The sequence below is a fragment of the Sus scrofa genome, chromosome 7 (assembly GCF_000003025.6).
Source record: "Sus scrofa isolate TJ Tabasco breed Duroc chromosome 7, Sscrofa11.1, whole genome shotgun sequence".
Lineage (NCBI taxonomy): Eukaryota > Metazoa > Chordata > Mammalia > Artiodactyla > Suidae > Sus > Sus scrofa.
The window spans coordinates 91,342,391-91,361,053 of NC_010449.5; the positions used below are offsets into that span (position 1 = coordinate 91,342,391).

At 45.2% G+C, this 18,663-nt stretch overlaps 1 protein-coding gene and 1 pseudogene across 1 annotated transcript in view; one reads left to right on the forward strand and one right to left on the reverse strand.

The window, feature by feature from the left end:
- Positions 1,597 to 18,663, forward strand: part of ARG2 (arginase 2) — a 41,925-nt gene continuing 24,858 nt past the window's right edge. The window contains exons 1-2 of the mRNA XM_001928679.5: positions 1,597 to 1,823; positions 2,713 to 2,785. Coding sequence (XP_001928714.1) covers positions 1,713 to 1,823; positions 2,713 to 2,785 — 184 coding nt within the window. The 5' untranslated portion in view covers positions 1,597 to 1,712. The remainder of the gene's footprint in view (positions 1,824 to 2,712; positions 2,786 to 18,663) is intronic.
- On the reverse strand, positions 16,268 to 17,577 carry LOC110261694 (annotated as a pseudogene).

Consider the following 18,663-nt stretch of genomic DNA (forward strand, 5'->3'; position numbering starts at 1 on the left):
TGCGCTGGAAGGGAACTTCCCGGCCACTTATTTTTTGCTTTTTAGGGCCGCACTTGTTGCATCTGGAAATTCCCAGGCTACAGGTCCAATTGGAGCTGCAGCTGCTGGCCTATGCCCCAGCCACAGCAATGCAAGATCCTTAGTCCACTGAGCGAGGCCTGGGATTGAACCCTCATCCTCAGGGATGCTAGTCCGGTTGGTAACCTGCTGAGCCACAACGGGAAACTCCCCTGCCACTTAAAAATAGTCCATACTTGGAGTTCCCATTGTAGCTCAGCCAGGGTTAAAAACCCTACATAGGGAGTTCCCATCGTGGCCCAGTGGTTAAGAGTCCAACTGGGACCATGAGGTTGTGGGTTCTGTCCCTGGCCTTGTTCAGTGGGTTAAGGATCCGACGTTGCCGTGAGCTGTGGTGTAGGTTGCAGACGTGGTTCGGATCTGGCGTTGCTGTGGCTCTGGTGTGGGCCGGCGGCTGCGGCTCCGGTTCGACCCCTGGCCTGGGAACCTCCATATGCCGCAGGAAGCGGCCCTAGAAAAGGCAAAAAAATGGAAAAAACAAAAAACAAAAAAACCCTACATAGTGTCCTTGAGGATGCAGGTTTGATCCCTGGCCTCGCTCAGTGGGTTAAGGATCTGTCATTGCCACAAGCTGTGATGTGGGTCACAGATGTGGCTGGGATCGTTGTTGGCCAGGCCTGTAGCTGCAGCTCCAACTGAATCCTAATCCAAGAACTTCCATATGCTGCAGGTGCAGCCATAAAAAGAAAAAAAAAATAGTCCATACTTTGTGGAATTGTTAAGAGGGCTAAAAGTTCTTTGAAATTTCGTTGGTTATTATTATTAAAATATCATTATTATTATTATTAAAACTTTAGTCACTTTTAGCTCTTTAGCCTCCCCCAATTTAGAAGTCGTCCAGATATGTTGCCGTGTTCGGTTTTTAATAACCAGTGTTCCCAGTATTCAGGTAAAGAATTGAAAATGTCTAGAAGGTAATTTGTACATCCTAAACTTCCCACCCAAAATACCTAAAATAGGTTATTATTAACATGCCTGACCCAGAGATGTCTAATTTACACTGGACCTCCTAGCTTTCGACGCCCAAAGAGGGGATAAGCACGTTTCCTGGACTCTGAGCTCCGAGATGAAACCGAGTCTACGGACGCGAGCTTGGTCTCGGCAGGGCACTCACGCCAGTTCGGGCAAGGTCAAGCTCAGCCCAGCCAGCCCTGCGTTAGAATCGGCATCTGCCAAGCGTGCATTTGTGTGGAGCCCGTGCGAGAGTCGTGAAGCCCGAGCCTGCGTGTCGGTTCACTTGTTCCTCAGAGCTCGAGAATTTGCGGGGGACAGCCGCTTGCCGCCAAGGGACACACCTCTCCGTGACTGCACTCTTATTGGCCAGGCCCTGATCTTGGCCCTGTTGCGTCAGCGGCAGGGGCTTTTCCCTATCTGGAGAGCCGGGGCCAGAGTCCAGCGACCAGCGAGGGCGTGCAGGGCCGGGAGGAGCAGTGGGCGGGGCCTGCGGGAAGGTGTGCTGGGGGCTGGTTGGGGGCGAGGCGGCGGGGCCTGGGCGGGATCAGGCGGCGGTGACGTCACGGGGCGGGGCGGCGAGCGAGCGAGCCTCTAGGTAACCGCGGCGGGCTGCGGCTCTCACTTAATGCGCGGAGCCGCACGCCGCTCGTCATCCTTCTTTACGTCCTGCCCTTCGTATCATGTCCCTGAGGAGCAGCCTCTCGCGTCTCCTCCGGACGCAAGTGCATTCCGCCCCGAAGAAGTCCGTCCACTCCGTGGCTGTCATTGGAGCCCCATTCTCACGGGGGCAGGTGAGAACTGAGAACCGGGACCCAGTACCTTGGGGCGAGATCTCTTTCCCCTCCCCCAGTCTGGAGAAATCGAGCTGGTGGGAAGGATGGGGAGGCGAGGCGAGGATGGAGGGAGGACGAGGGGTGGAGTCCCGCGATTAGGCACCAGAAGAGCACGTGGAATTTCCCTTTGTACAAGATGGAGAAGGAGGGAGGGGATGGAGGGCTCTCTGCGATGCGGGCAGGGGGCAGCAGGCTGGTGTATTTCTTTGGCCTCCCCCCGAGGAGCGTGAGGTGGTGGGTTCCGCTTGGGGTGATGGACGAGAAGAAAGGTGGGAGAGGATTTTATTGAGGGTCTGGAGGAGGAGAAACCGACCAGATTCCCCTGTAGAAAATCTAGGGAGAAGAAGTTAAATAGAACGGCCGAGGATTTAAGGCTTCACGGTCCATTCTCAGAAAGAGCATTAATTGGAAAGGAAATTGGCGCTTGCCTCTCTAGCGGCGGGAAGACGGAAGGGGCTGTTTTGTTCTCCTTTCAGTGAAAGAAACCTACAGTCGTGGAGGGCTCACTGGTACAGGAGCCTGGCCTCTGGCCAGGACACACATACCCCCACCCCCAACAATCAGCTCTGGCTTGGTTTAGCCCATTCCTTTGACTGGATTCAGCTTGCCGGCACTTCCTACAAGGAAGAGCATGAAAGGTTGATTTGATTTTAGTGATTGTTGTTTCTCCTGCTTCCCTGCAAATGTTTGAAATGGCCAAACCTTAGGAAGGGTTGATGCTATCACAAGTTCTCAGAGAGATCTGCTGGGAACTAGGTATAACATTGCAGAGTTCTGTATTGTGAACTAAAGTGGTCTTATTTTCAGTCATCTTTCCTTATATCTAACCGTGTAGTTTATCTTACAGAAAAGAAAAGGAGTGGAATATGGTCCAGCTGCTGTAAGGGAAGCTGGCTTGATGAAAAGGCTCTCTGATTTGGGTAAGTGGCTGCGTTTTAGATGTCTGAGGGCTGGTAACAGAACAGTGAGTTGAAAGTTCTATTCTCTTATATCCAGGGACTGCACAGTGTCAGCTGTGTCCTTGGAAAGCATCTCCCATCCTCCCTTGGATTCCACATGCAACTTAAGATCTATGGAGGAGTCTTCAGGCAAAGTCTTGGTGCAATATTGTGTGGAAGGCAAGGAGGTGGAGTGAGGCAGGGCCAGGAACAAGCTGCTAGTGACTGCAAAGTGGTGGTGAGAATGCTGGCTCTCCCGCTCTACACACCCAACCTTTCCCCAAAATTCTAGCTTTCTTAACTCAGTCATGAGGTGCTTTATGATTCATCTGTCTAACCAGTTTCCTGTCTTGAAATCATTCGTTTCCTCGCTAGGTTTATGAACTCTCTGTATGTAAACAGAGCCTTAGATTGGTGTTTTTCAAACTTCCCTGATTGTGAAAATCACTTGGGTATCTTATGAAAAAGAGATTCCTGGGGTTCCCATTGTGACTCAGTGGAAATGAACCTGACTAGTGCACAAGAGGTTGAGGGTTTGATCCCTGGCCCCGCTGCTCAGTGGGTTAAAAGGATCCAGCATTGCCATGAGCTGCGGTGTAGGTCATAGATGAGGTTTGGATCCCACATGGCTGTGGTTGTGGTGTAAGCTGGCAGCTGCAGCTCAGATTCAACACCTGGCCTGAGAACTTCATAGCTGCAGGTGTGGCCCTTAAAAAAAAAAAGAAAGAAAGAAAAAGAGATTGCTAGGCTTCTCCATGGAAGAATCTGGTTCATTGGCTCTGAGGTTTGACCCAGACACATGCATTTTCACTAGCACCCCAGGTAAACAAAAGTAATGCGGCAGTCTTGTCATCAGGATGATACTCTGAATGTACAGAACTAGAAGTAAATCCCACCCAAAGATAAATGCCATTTGCGTTGTAATAGAAAACCCTTTTAGTAACAGGGCACCAAATTCCAGAAGCTTTATGGTAGGAAGGTCCTTATATCTAAGCCAAATGTTTCCAGATGCTATTCAAGGCCATTTCCTCCATTATATTGGGACCATTCACATATCTCCTCTGGAGCTATAAAGTTCAAAAGGCATGGCAATAGGGAACTTTAGGTCCCGGAGATAGTAGTAAAGCCAGGTGAACTACTATTCCCCTCCCTGCACGTGCTTTGAAAACTTCTCTGCTGATCATTGAGTCCCTTCCAGGGTTGGGTGGGTCATCTTCCTCTCAAAACACAGAGTAACAATTTAGTCACCAAAATCACTCATCTTGAGTTGAGGTGTCCTTCACACATCTCTGGCTACATACGGATTTGGTGGATTTGGTGTCTCGGTTTGAATATTCTCTGTTAATTAATAAAGAGAGCCTACTGAAGAAGGAACTGTAATTAAGCACTTGAATCCCTTTCCAAGTTCACCAGCAAAGATGAAAGTCTTCATGTGTCACAAGTTACCTCATGGGAGGAGGTTTCTCCCCACCCTCCACCCCCTGCCTTCGAAATGAGGACACTGTCTCTTTAAATTAGCTGCACACATCCTTTTGAACAGCATAATTTTACACTGAGGAGAGCAATTTCTGCTAATCACTATTTTTAAATCCTGGATAAACCTGCAGTCCATCTGATAAACTGAGCCTGGCATTGCTCAAATTGCCTTCTCATTGTTTGATTCTGCCTTAAGGGACTCTTGACAAGAATCAAATGCAGCCTCTTACCCAGGAGGGGTTCACAATATCCAGCAGAGGGTGCTGAATGAGGAGGAGGGGCGCATTTGTAGCAGCCTCTCTTACTCGAGCTTGGTAGACTTCCTTTCCTATCACAGCTTCTGGTATTTTTCCACTCCAACCTGGGGAAGCCATTCTCCCTAAAATTCTACTCCTTCAAATACTTCCTGTGTAAGTCTCCAACCAAGATGTAATGATGAAGTGATGATGAAGCTTCTGTCTATTGGGTACCACCCCCTTTAATTTTGTTCAAATATTTTTAGTTTTACGGTTTATATCTTGACCCTGCAGCTGATTGGTGGCCCAGTGCCACCAGCAGCCTGAAATAGAATCTCATTGCATATTAATAAGATCATGGCACTCAGCAGATTTCCAGCATGTGGTTTTGGCTAATCTCCAGGAATATGTTGGAGAAAAGTACCAAGAGAAGTTTCTGAAGCGGTACCAAAATAACTTCTAAGTCCTTTGGGCACTTTCAAATAAGCAGCATGGGTCAAATTTCAAGGGAGAGAAGATTCACAGAAAGGTAACTTGCACAAGTCCCTTTGTTCATCGCCTTCTGCTGTGATGTCACAGGCTGCTGGTGTTGCCATGGCATCAGTTAAATGTCCTGTTCTCTTGAATGAATCTATTTGACTTTGAGTTTGTTTTTCCCTCTCCCTGGGCTTAGTGAGGACTAAGCCCGGTTCCTCACTGGTTCCTCTCTCAGGTAACCACTTATTTTAGTATAGAGAGAGAGCCTGAGAGAAATGAAGAAGTAATTGTTCTGGCAAGGCTCCGATGCAGTGCTTCTGCTCCTGATTGCGATTAGCTCTTTCTTACTAGCGGTAGTTATATGCTTGCTCTTCTTCCTTCAGAAGTAGGATGAGTGTTTTGTAGGAAAGCTAGCTAGAAACAGACTAACAGTCTGAGGAGTCTATCATTGTGCTAATGGTGATTTGACCGAGCCATGCTACTGAAGTGGCGAGAGCTCTGGCACAGCTGTCTAAATGAACAAGGGTCCGAGGGCTCAGGAAGCCATTTGGGAGCTATTCTGATTCTCCTCAACTAGGCTGGGCATTCTAGTTGAGGAGAATGTTCCATTTGGTGTCAGAGAAGGAACCTCTTTGGATGAGACCCAAGAATCTGGCTGGCTTCAGCAAGAGCCGATAGAGTGCCTGAGATAATTTAAACCTAAGGATCAGGGGTATGAGAGCTGTTCATCTGGAACAGATTTTTATGTGCATTCAGGGGTCTGTCTTTGCTCTCAGTGTTTGGTGGAGACTATTAGCCATCACAAGTTTAGCTGAATGATGGTAATGCTGCAGCCTGGCTTGCATCCTATCATGCCACTGAAACTACCTTGAGCAAGCTCACTGACTTCGTCTTTATTTTGGGGGACCTCGCTACTGCATAGCTGGCCACCTTCTTCCTGAAACATTGTACTAGCCAAGACACGACTCTCTCCTGAGCCTCCTTCTCCATTGCCTCGGTCTGCCTGGGCTCCTTTGTGGGCTTGTCTTCTTCTTCCCAACCCTCAAATGTTGATGTTCCTCCAACTTGGTTTTAAGTAGCCTCATCTCGCTCTTGGATGTCTCAAACACAACAGGTTTGAGTCAAAGTTCATCATCTTCTCCCTTAAGTTTGCTTGTTCTGTCTTCCCATTGTCTGTTTCAAACTATCAGTCAATTATCTTAATTACTCAAGTCAGACTCAGAGACCATCACAATTCTTTTCTCTTCCCTTTTGATCCTTTCCTCTGATCAGAGTCTTGTTGATTTTCCCCCCTCCTAAATGATTAGAGTCCTTTCCTGTAGTGGCCCTACTCTAATCCTATCCTTCTCACAAGTGGAGCTAACTTTCCAATAGTGTCTCTTGTCCCATTTTGCCTTCCTTTGCTCACATTCTTTATGGCTACCAGAGTGACCTTTTTAAGACTGTATTTCTCCTTTGTGTAGTCTTTCCATGGCTTTTTACATGCATCCATGTTTCTCAGTCATGTATCATCTTTGCTAACTTGCCATATTATTTATTTTGGTGTTTTGTCTTTAAATTGGCTTTAAAACGTTATACTTTTTTTTTCCTTTTAAAGGCTGCACCTGGGGCATATGGATGTTCCCAGGCTAGGGCTCAAATAAGAGCTGCAGCTGCTGGCTTATGCCACAGCTGCAGCAATGCCCAGATCTGAGCCACATCTGCAACCTATACCACAGCTTATGGCAATGCTGGATCCTTAACCCACTGAGTGAGGCCAGGGATTGAACCCACATCCTTATGGACACTGTGTTGGGTTCTTAACCTACTGAGCCGCAATGGAATCTCTGAAGCTTTATACTTTCAAAATATAGCCTGCTCCTGCAATACACAGTGAAATCTCAGGCTTGCACCAGATGCATTTTTCTAATACAGTTTCATTTTAACAGTTTTACATTTTGATTATTTGACATTGAACCTCTATAGTGTATGTGTTCCGTGCTTAGCAACTACTAAGATAGATTCTCTATAATTGGCCCCTCATCAACCTCTTTAGATTTCTATCTACATTCTGCCTCATTTTGTTGCATGGAGCTGGGGTTGTGGGCACTTTACCTAGGCTCCACCAGCAGGAGTACCCATGCTAAACCTTGTTTTGATAGTCTGGAAGAAGGGGCAGTAAAGAATTCATTCTGTGACGGGTGATGATAGCAACAGTTCTAGCATAAGCTTCTGTCCAGGGCAGTCAGTGGGGGCAGCAATGCAGGTTGCAGGGCTTCTGTTCCTTAGTAGTGGAGGTGGAAGAAGCCAGTAGTATCTTCATTGGACCATCCTGCAATGTGACTTTTGGGGCCAAATTCCTGGCAATGTGACCTTTAAAGATGATTTTGGTCCTCATAAGATGATTCTGGGAATTACCCAAATTGAAAAAAAAAATTGCTTTCTTGAAATGAGCCGGAATAGGTTTCTGTTGCTTACAGCTTAAAGATCCTGACCGGTAAATCATTTTACAAATTCCAGTGAGAAACAAATTGCCACATGAACTGGAATACACAAAGCCCTTTCTCCCCAGGCCATTGATGATAAAGTCTTTCCTTTGTTTGCTCTCCTCCCCCCTTCCCCGGACTTGACACAATCTTTTTGTAAGTTAATATAACTCATTAGGTTACAGTTGCTTTGGTCTTTAGTTAATCTAGGACTCTATCTTAGTCCCTTTGGATTTGAGCAACTCCTTGTTCTCCTGGTGTTCTGATTTTTGAATCATCATATTCCTTAATACAATTTCTGAATAGCAGCCTAAAATTTTTTTTTTTTTTTGTCTTTTTGCAATTTCTTGGGCCACTCCCACGGCATATGGAGGTTCCCAGGCTAGGGGTCTAATCGAAGCTGTAGCTGCCGGCCTACATCAGGGCCACAGCAACACGGGATTCGAGCCATGTCTGTGACCTACACCACAGCTCACAGCAATGCCGGATCCTTAACCCACTGAGCAAGGCCAGGGATCGAACCCGCAACCTCATGGTTCCTAGTCGGATTCGTTAACCACTGCGCCATGACGGGAACTCCGCAGCCTAAAATTTTAATTAAAGGCATCTTCAAGTTCTGGGCATACCTGGCTATAGTAAATAGACCTACCTTAATGTGTTACTGTGATTTAATCTCATTTCCAATGGTCTATATCTTGAGCATGGTGGTGGTTAGAGGATTATATCTGTTGGCCAAAACTCATTGCATTTAGAATGTCAATATCAAGTATGCAGACATTAGTAAAACATAGAGTACCTCAGATATAATGAGTGCTATAGAGTAAATCAAGGGATCGGGGGACAGGGTAGGCAGGGAGGCCTCACTGAGAAGGGGGCATATGAGCAGACTTTTGGGAGGTAAGGAAAAGAGGCATGTGCATACCTGGAAGAAAAGTATTTTAGGCAGAGGGTAAGTAGAGTCAGTAAAGTGCAAAGATCCTGAGACAGAAAGGTGCCTGGAATGTTCAGGGAACAAAAAGCTATTTATTACCGAAGTCTGGAGTGGCTACCATGTGGTAAGGGGAGGACTTTGCTGTCCTCTTACCTCTTTTTTTTTTTTTTTTTTTCCTAAGAAAAAACATAAATCTCAGTTCTTGTGAGAGATTTAAGAAAAATGTGATATATCTATTAAATGGAGTATTACTGAGCCATTAAGAAGGAATGAATTGCTAATTCATACTACAACATGGATGAATTTGAAAGCATTATACTGATGGAAAGAAAGCGGATACAAAAGACCACGTTGTATGAATCCATTGATATGAAGTGTCCAGAATAGGCAAATCCATAGAGAAAGTAGATTAGTGGGCCCCCGGGTCTGGGGAGAGAGGGAATGGGGAGTGACTGCTAATGGGTCCTGGCTTCAATTTGGAGTGTGATAAAGCTCTTTTGGAATTAGTGATTTGCTAATGCCTTGACAAAAGCATACATAACTGATGAACTGGAATATAGGTGAATCTACTATAGATATTATTGGGATTTGGCAAATTTCAATATAACCATATTGTTCCTGCTTAGAAAAAGGCAGTGATGTTCCCTGGTGGCCTAGAGCTTAAGGATTCTGCATTGTCGCTGCTGTGGCTTGGGTTTGATCCCTGGCCCTGGAACTCCTGCGTGCTGCAGTCACGGCCAAAAAAAAGAAAAAGGCAGCAAATAATTTTAACTTATATCCTATGTTTCAATGTTTTTTTTTGGCTGTGCCCATGGCATGTGGAAGTTCCCAGGCCAGCGATCAAATCCATGCCACAGCAGTAACCAGAGCCACAGCAGAGACAATGCCAGGTCCTTAAGCTGCTGAGCCACCAGGGAGCTCTTATTAATGGGATTCTTTTTTTTTTTTTTTTTTTTTTTTTTGTCTTTTTGCCATTTTTTGGGCCGCTCCCGCGGCATATGGAGGTTCCCAGGCTAGGGGTCCAATCGGAGCTGTAACCACCAGTCTATGCCAGAGCCACAGCAACGCAGGATCTGAGCTGTGTCTGCAACCTACACCACAGCTCACGGCAACGCCGGATCCTTAACCCACTGAGCAAGGCCAGGGATCGAACCTGCAACCTCATGGTTCCTAGTCGGATTTGTTAACCACTGAGCCACGACGGGAACTCCAGGGATTCTTAATCTTAAAAGCAAATTATGACATCCATTAGGATGGTTAGCATCAAAAAAAAAAAAAAAAAACCCTCAAAATAACAAGTGCGAAGTTTGCTGATGGTCTAGCAGGTTGAGGCTCCTGCGTTCTCAACGCTGTGGCTCTGGTTGCTGCTGTGTGACGTAGGTTCAATCCCTGGCCCAAGAATTCCCACATACTGCCTGTGTGGCGAAAAAGAAAAAAAAAAAAAAAACCAAACCAAACCAAAAAAAAAAAAATACCCAAGAGAGAATATGAAATAAACGTTGCAACTCTCATTAAAAAAAAAAATCAATAAATAACAAGTGTTGGTGAGAATGGGGAGATATTGGAACCCAGCGCACTGTTGGTGGGAATGTAAAATCATACAGGTACTGTGGAAAACAGTGTGGGATTTCCTCAAAGTTAATAATCATTAATATATGATCTAGAAATTCTACTCCTAGCATGTATCCAAAAGAACTGAAGTTCTCTTGTGGAGTGGGAGGTTAAGGATCCAACATTGTCACTGTAGCAGCTTAGGTCACTCATGTGGCTGGCACAGGTTTGATCCTTGGCCTGGGTACTTCTGCATGCCATGGGCAAGGCAAAACAAACACACAATTTTAAGGTAAGGTTTCAAAGAGGTATTTGTACACCCATATTCATATATTCATATTCATAGCAGCATTATTTACAATAGGCAAAAGGTCAAAGCAACTGAAGCATCCATTGGTGGGTGAATGGATAAGAAAAATGTGACGCATATGTAACAGTGGAATAATGGTCTTAAAAAGGAAATTGACATATGCTATAACATGATGAACCATGATCATTATGTTAAGTGATAGAAGCTAGTTACAAAAAGACACACTGTACGATTCAACTTATGAGGTACCTAGAAGAGTCAAACAAAGCTGGAGGAAGAGGAGCTGGAGAGAGTTGGATGGTGGTGAGGATTACACAACACTGTGAATGTACTTAATATCACTTAAAATGAATTAAGATGGTTATTTTTACGTATTCTTATTTTTACCACAATTTAAAATTTAAAAAAAGAGAAATTTAAAAATAAGTTAGAATAAAATATGCAGGAGTTGCTGTTGTGGCTTAGCGGTAATGAACCCAACTAATATCCTTGAGGTTGCAGGTTCTATCCCTGGCCCCACTCAGTGAGTTGAGGATCCAGTGTTGCCGTGAGCTGTGGCATAGGCTGGGGGCTACAGCTTTGATTCAACCCCTAGCCTGGGAACTGCCATATACCTCAAGTGTGGCCCTAAAGACAAAAAAAAAAAATAAAAACCATTAAGAACAAGGAAAGTCATCTGATGTAGCTTCTTAGGGACATAATCAAGCTATATGCTTGGAAAAAAAAATGTCAACTTGTTATTTAGCAGTTTGTTCTATAAATAAAAGCTGAGAATGGAAAAAAGTTGACCTGAAGGTCTACAGTCAGCAGTAGAAGTGGTAAGAAGACACTCATTTCTTGTAGACATGACCTAGCTCCTTAACTGGTGCAGTCAGCTGCCTTTCTCAGCTCTTACCATGGCTGAAGAATCTGAGTGACATCATCAAAAATGCACAGTCTCCAACTTCTGCTAAAAATCCTGTGTTTCTCATGACGGCCATTTCAAATCTGAACCCATAATTATCCAGGCCCTGTTTTTCCAACTTGAGTCTGAATTCCTTAGCTTCCAGCTCTTCTCCCCATCATCCTCCAATTAGTTGTACTACACTCTTCATCAGAGGATGAGGTAGCCAGCCCTTCCTCTATTAGGTAAGTACAATTGCATGTGATAAGAGCTCAGAATACACAGTGGTTTAAGAAAAATAGTTCACTCTCCAGGAAATAAGAGTCTAAAGAGAAGTCCAAACTGGTTTGGAGGCCCAGTTCCTTGAAGGTTAGACCTAGATTCTTAACTTGCTGCACTACCAGCCAGGCCTCTATCTAATGGTCCCAGATGGTGGCAGCCACACTGGGAAGCAAAGGGAGAGCTTGTGCTTTTTCTTAAGCAAAATTCCCGAGAAGTTGCTTCAGGATACCTCAGCATATCCTTTTGGCCCTAAGGGGTCACATGACCACAGCCAGTTAGAAGGGAAGATGGAAATTTAGTCTCTATTCTAAGGGATTTCGCTCCCCCTAAAATCCTCCATGGAAGAAGGGAAGAGCAAATATTGGATGAGTAACTTTGAGCCACACCACCTCCCTGTGCTCCAGGTCTCGTCCCCTCCTCCCTCCTGAGGGTCCTTGTTGCAGCACTTATCCCTTCTCTCCATTCGTTTATTCCCGTCTCTCTACTAACCTGTCCCTTCGGAAATTAAATGTGCAGGAATTTGCCAGTAGCCTACTGTGACACAGGTTCAATCCCTGGCCTGGGAATTGGGCGTGGCCCAAAATAAAAATAAGTGTGCACGCCTTGCCCATCTCCCATCCCCCTCTGCAGAATGTAGCCTTCTAGTTCTTGTCCAGCTATCTTCTCTTCAGAGCCTCCATCCTGGCTTCCCTACTGCTTTTTCACACTTGAGCTTGCTGTCTAGGGTCCTGGGCAATCATTGCAGTGAAACTGGTTTTGCTGAGGTCTCTTACCTTCTACTTTCTCATACAGTGGACCCTGCAACGTTCACATTCAATGCTATCAACCATTTCCTCCTCGCTGAAACTGACACCGCTCCCTCTGGTTTTAACTCTTCAGGTTCCTTTGCTAGACCTTCTGCTGCCTACCCCTTACGTGTTGCTGTTCCTCAGGGGTCTGTCCTTGAACCTCTTGCTTTGTGCTGTCTTGGCTGGTAGTTTGTCCATTTCCATGGCCTTCCTTTAACCCGTTTGCTGATGCCTCCAGAGCTTAATCTCCAAACACTTATTTTCCCTTCTCTCCCAGCTCCAAACCTAAATACCAGCTGGCTTCTATGTATCTTTTTTTTTTTTATTTTTTTTTAACAGCTGTGTCCCCGGCATATGGAAGTTCCTGGGCTAGGGGTTCAATCAGCTGCAGCTGCAGGCCTACACCACAGCTATGGGCAATGCCGGATACAACCCACATCTGCAACCTACATGGCAATGCCAGATCCTTAACCCACTAAGTGAGGCCAGGGATCGAACCCGCATTCTGAGGGACACTGTATCAGGTTCTTAACCTGTTGAGCTACAACAGGAACTCCTTCCATTACCTTTTTATTTTGGGAGGTTTCACTTTATGTGAAAACTAGAGATGGTAACATAACAAATTTGATACATCTGTCACCTAGCATCAACCATCCATACCTGGCAGTGTTTTTCATTTCACCTCCATGTCTTTTGAAGCAAATCAGACTTCATATTGTTGCATGTGCAAATATTTCATTATACATCTTCAAAATACAAGAACACTTTAAAACTTAACTGCAGTACCATTATCACACCTAAAATAAGTTAATATCAAATACCTGGTGTTGGGAAAATACAATAACTTTTAAAAAATTCCAACTGAGAATCTATCCATAAAGGTGGTTAAGAAGAAAAACAGTTTATTATTATTATTATTGTTATTATTTTGTCTTTTTAGGGCCACACCCGCAGCATATGGAGGTCCCCCAGGCTAGGGGTCCAGTCGGAGCTGTCGCCGCCAGCCTATGCCACAGCCGCGGCAACGCTGGATCCAAGCTGCGTCTGCAACCTACACCACAGCTCATGGCAAGGCAACACTGGATCCTTAACCCACCGAGTGACACCAGAGATTGAACCCACATCTTCCTGGATGCTAGTCTGGTTCCTTAACCGCTGAGCCACGAGGGGAACTCCAAAAACAGTTTATTGTTGAATAAACATTAAATTGGGCAATCTGCTAAAAGATCGCAAGTGTACGTAAAGATTAAGATAAATCTTGAAGATTTATCTTAATCTTTTTTCTGAGGCCAAGTGGGTGCAACACAGTCCTTGTTTTCAAGGTTTAATAGCTAGCCCTCCAGCTAGAGGACTTTGACCATTGACTTTTTGTTACATGTAGCTCATCTTAACCTTATCTTGGAAATTGAAGTGGCTACCTATTAGCTGATTGGCTTTATCTGGAGGAGAAACAAACATCTCATAACTTAACATGGGAGGTAGTTTTTTGGTAATTTGAAGCAAGGGGCCCACCACCCATGGCCATAGAACTGGGAGGTGTGTGTTTGGGGGGGGGGAGGCGAAATGTTTGCATTTCAAAAAGGTGTCTCCTAGGGCCTTGAGGCAACATTCCTGGGCTGTGAGGCCTAGAGAGTCATTATAAAGATTACGTACACTTGAAAAGGAACGGACAGAAATTCTGAAACACCAGGGATGGGAGAAGTCTTTACCCTTATTTTCAATACGGATAAGTAAATCTATTTTTTCTTTCCTTCCCTCCTTCCTTTCTCCCTCCCTCCCTTTTTTCCTTGGAACTTCCTTTCTTTCCCGAACTGGTGGCACATGGAGGTTCCCAGGTCAGGGGTCGAATTGGAGCTGTAGCCTACGCCAGAGCCACAGCAACACAGGATTGGAGCTGCATCTGCAACCTACACCACAGCTCATGGCAACGCCAGATCCTTAACTCACTGAGAGAGGCCAAGGATCGAACCTGCATCCTCATGGATGCTAATTGGCTTCGTTAACCACTGAGCCACGACAGGAACTCCAGTAAGTCTATTTTCAATTTGTATCTGCCCTTACACCAGCTAATGTTCACATTGCCTGATTAATTCACACGTTTTGTGTTTATATTTTACAGTCTGAATTTGGATCCAAATAAGGTCTGTATTAGTACCTTGTGAGTTCTTTACAAGGTCCCTCCTGTTTTTCCCCCTCTTCCTTGCTGTTGAGCTGTAGAGGAAACTAGGTCTGTAGAATCCCTCAGCTTGGATCTTGCAGCGCTCATCCCTGTGGCATCTTCTGACTTGTTCTTTTGTCTGTTTCCTGTCTACCGATTACTGGATCTAGATCCTTGGTCAGATTCAGGTCCAGTTATTTTCCTGGCAGTTCTGCTTCATAGCTGGTGGTGTACACTTCCGTCAGAAGTTGGTGTATTCAGCCCTGGATGCTGCCTGGAACTGAGCCATTGGCTTGTTCCCAAGTGTCATCAGTAGAAAAGTCTCTAACACCCGGATGCCACCGTATCCTGAACTGAACTTACATCAGCTCCACTCCCTTCCCCTATGCTTTCTCATTGCTGGTGGTAGCAGAGCCAGAAAGCTGGAGGGCAAAGCCTTTCCCTCTCCTCCACATCCCTTGAAGTATTGCTGGAATCTTGTCCGTTCTCTCCCACTGCCTTGTCTTTACAGCCTCCCTGGGAGCTGCTCTTCAGGCCAGGCCATTTTCTGCAGGCCACCAGATCACTAGATCTCCAGTGCCGATATGATCTGTCACCTTCTGACTTGCACCTTAGTAGCTCCCTACTGCATCTAGGCTCCTGCCCCCTCTGCTGCCTCTCTCCATAGTCCTTCCCGAGTGAACTCAGGGCAGAGGGAACTGGGCATTGTCCTGTAGGGCTGAAGGTACTGTGTGCCTCTTCTGCTTGGCAAGCTTTCCCCATTCCTTTTAGTCCTGGCTAAAACCTTCGCGATTCAGATAGTGACTCTTTGGAGAAGTCCTCTTGGCTTATCCTGGGTCTGAGTCAGCGCCTTCCTCTGGTCCCATCACACCCTGTGCTCGGCTTTGTCGGAGCAGTTTGCACCGGCCCGTGCTTTCCCTGCCTGTCTTCTGCCTGGGATGTGAATTCCAGGCACACAGTTGGCTTTTGTTGAAGGGAGAAAAGGGCAGAGCATCCTAGCTTTCTCCTGGAACTTCATTCATATCTTGACGGATTTTTCCAGATCGCTATTTCCTTTCTCTCAAAACAGTTTGCTCCTCAGAAGCTACTTGGTTTCCCATAGTTTCAACACGTGTGACTCAGAGTTCCCTTCTGGCAAGCGGGTTAAGGATCTGGCATTGTTACTTTAGTGGCTTGGGTTGTTGCTAGTGTGTGGGTTCAATCCCTGGCCCAGGAACTTTCATATGCTATGGGCGCAGCCAAAATGAAAATAAAACTTTAAAAATGTATGACTCAACAAATAACTGTCATAGATCAAATTGTTTAGCTCTTATAAGCTACCAGTTGATAGCTGTACAAGGTACCATTTGGCTACCAGTTGATAATCAGGTAAAAGTTGGTAAGTGATGATGGCCAGTTTTTGCCTCCTTCTTCAAAACTTGTTTTTGAACCAGGACCTGAGTAGCTAATGATGGCTACTTCAAGTAAGGCTGACAGAGGTGGCATTGTTCCTTTTTTTTTTTTTCTTCTTATGTACTCAGGAAACATTTAATTTTGTAAACATTCATTCATATCAAACAAAAACAAACCTGTACAATATCATGAGACTATTTATATACTTATGGCAATTACAGATTTGAAACCAAGTCTCTCTTTCAAAGATCAGTGCATCTAAATTGTTTAACTTGGAGTTCCCGTCATGGAGCAGTGGTTAATGAATCCGACTAGGAACCATGAGGTTGCAGGTTCGATCCCTGGCCTTGCCCAGTGGATTAAGGATCTGGCGTTGCCGTGAGCTGTGGTGTAGGTTGCAGACACAGCTCGGATCCCACATTGCTGTGGCTGTGGTGTAGTCTGGTGGCTGCAGCTCCAATTTGAGCCCTAGCCTGGGAACCTCCAAATGCCACAGGAAGCAGCCCTAGAAAAGGAAAAAAAAAAAAAAAAAAAAAAAAGACAAAAAAAATTCTTATAAGATAAATTGTTTAAAAAAAACCTTGGGTTTTCTAGAGAGTCTTGTAGGAATATGGAGCTATAAAGATATACAGAGCTGAAGTATCTGGACTCATTTGGCTGCCTGGAGTCTTCAGAAAGATCACAAAGTGCTCAAAATTCTTTCACCTTTTCAACCAGATGGCTGTGTTTGTCTTTAAAGTTTTCATTAACATCCAGTATTAAGATAGGCACTTCTTGTAGATAATCAAAGTTGGTTTTTAGTGTTCTATGCAGGAACCAGCTTTCATGCGTATAGTGAAGCTTCTCCAAGTATTCACGAGGAATGCCTTGTTCTTCATTTCTTCCCCATAAATATATTCTATTCAAACATTTCTCTGGAGTGGCTCAAAGATAAATGATTCCATCCAGTTCAAGACTTTGAACAAACTGGTTATTAATCCAGTCATGCCAGTCTTGATAAATGGTCCATTCTGTTTCATTCATGCAGTCAGATTCATACAGATGAGATGCAAAAATAATACCTCAAATTCATCCTGAGTATTCTGAACTTTGCACCACCTGGCAACAGGTTTAGGAAATACTTCTCAATCCTCGAAGACTTGTTTAAGGTAATTCACAAATGTTGACTTCCCTGCAGTGATGTTCCCTTCAGTGGAAATTTTCTTGATGCAGGTCACCTCAGAGCTGGTTGGGGGAGATAGGCAGCACCTCTTGGGGGTGGGGTGGCTATGCCTCGCTGGTGGCCCCGAGGGTGTCCAGCAGGAGGGGCTGGGAGGTGCCGCAGGTGCATCCCAGGGCTCACGCTACGGTGGAGGCTCGCATTAACCTGCACGCAGAACCCTTGTCTCTTGCAGGCTCTCTGGCCAATAGGCCAGTCTTGTTCCTTTAATATTCAAAAATTGGACCATTCAGAAGTCTAGAATCTAAGGGATTACAGACTGGTTTAAATAATTTGATTCTTGAGTAAAGGTACTCGTCCCTCTCTATTAATGACCAAGCTCTCTTGGTAGTGAGGCTGTATTCCTCTGGTAGGTGTGGTAATGCTAAGATTTGAAAAGAAGAAAGATAGCATCTCCTTGGCTCCCTCCTCCACCCCAAGAGGCCGGAACCACACAAAAGGAAAAGAAGTAGAAAGTATCTTCCTGTGTGGCCCAAGAACTGAGTCACAGCAGGGTGTGGCATTGTGGTTAGATCTCTTTTGAGAACTGGCATTCCAAGGGACATTGGTTGTGCCTTTATATTCTTTTACAGGGAAGGTAGAAAACTTGGCGAGAGCTGGACTCATTAGGAGCCATTTCAGTGACAAATCAGTGGGCCTATGTTTGTTTGCTACTTCTCACCAAAAAACTCTTTCTCTTATCAAAGTGACAGTCGTATTACACACAGGTTATGGGAAGTCCTAGATTACACCATCTGTTGCAAGGAAAAGGGTAGGGTGCGGAGAAGAACCACAAAGCTGCCTCATCCAGTTGCACTAATAACGTAACCCTTAGCATGTGTTGGCTTTTCCCTGTTATCTCTAATCTTAATCCTTGTAATGACAAATTTAGAGACCGAACTTGTTTGGAGATCTTGATGCTTCTGACACATTAGGGGCCAAAGGACAGAGATTGTTTCCTTTGCATCAGTTGTGGCCACTTGTCCCACTGTGGCCAGCTCATCTTTCGTGCATAGCCCAGAGTGGTGTGGAATGTGGTCTGTCTGGCTTGCTGAGGTTCTTCGGGAACCTCAGCAGGATGGTAGCCCAGGTCTGGGGCAGCGAGCTACACATCTGGACTGTACATTGGCAGAGCTGTAGTCACTAGCTTGATGTGTCTGTCTCCCTTTCAGTCCTTTCTGGACCAAAGTGGAGCATCAAGAACTTGAAAAAGGGGAGTTCCCATTGTGGCTCAGTGGTAACGAATCCAGCTAATATCTATGAGGACACAGGTTCGATCCCTGGCCTCGCTCAGTGGGTTAAGCATCTTGGTGTTGCCATGAGCTGTGCTGTAGGTCGCAGACGCAGCTCGGATCTGGCATTGCTATGGCTGCGGCACAAGTCAGCAGCTACAGCTCTGATTTGACCCCTAGCCTGGCAACTTCATGTGCCGTGGGTATGGCCCTAAAAAAGTGACCAAAAAAAAACTCAAACAAACAAAAAAAACAAACACCTGGAAAAAGGAAAAAAGATTACTTATTCAGAAGAGCAGTATTTTATCCCCAGGAATTTTCTGTCACTTTCTCTTCCTGTGGTTAGATAACCAGAGTAGCTTGAAGTTTTGTCAGCATGTTAACAGCGGGTCTCTTTCTCAGAGAAGCTTAACAGTCTTGTTCTGAATGAGGAAAAATGGCTGTGTTGCAGTGACTTAAGAAGTCAAAGGTACCTTCCTCT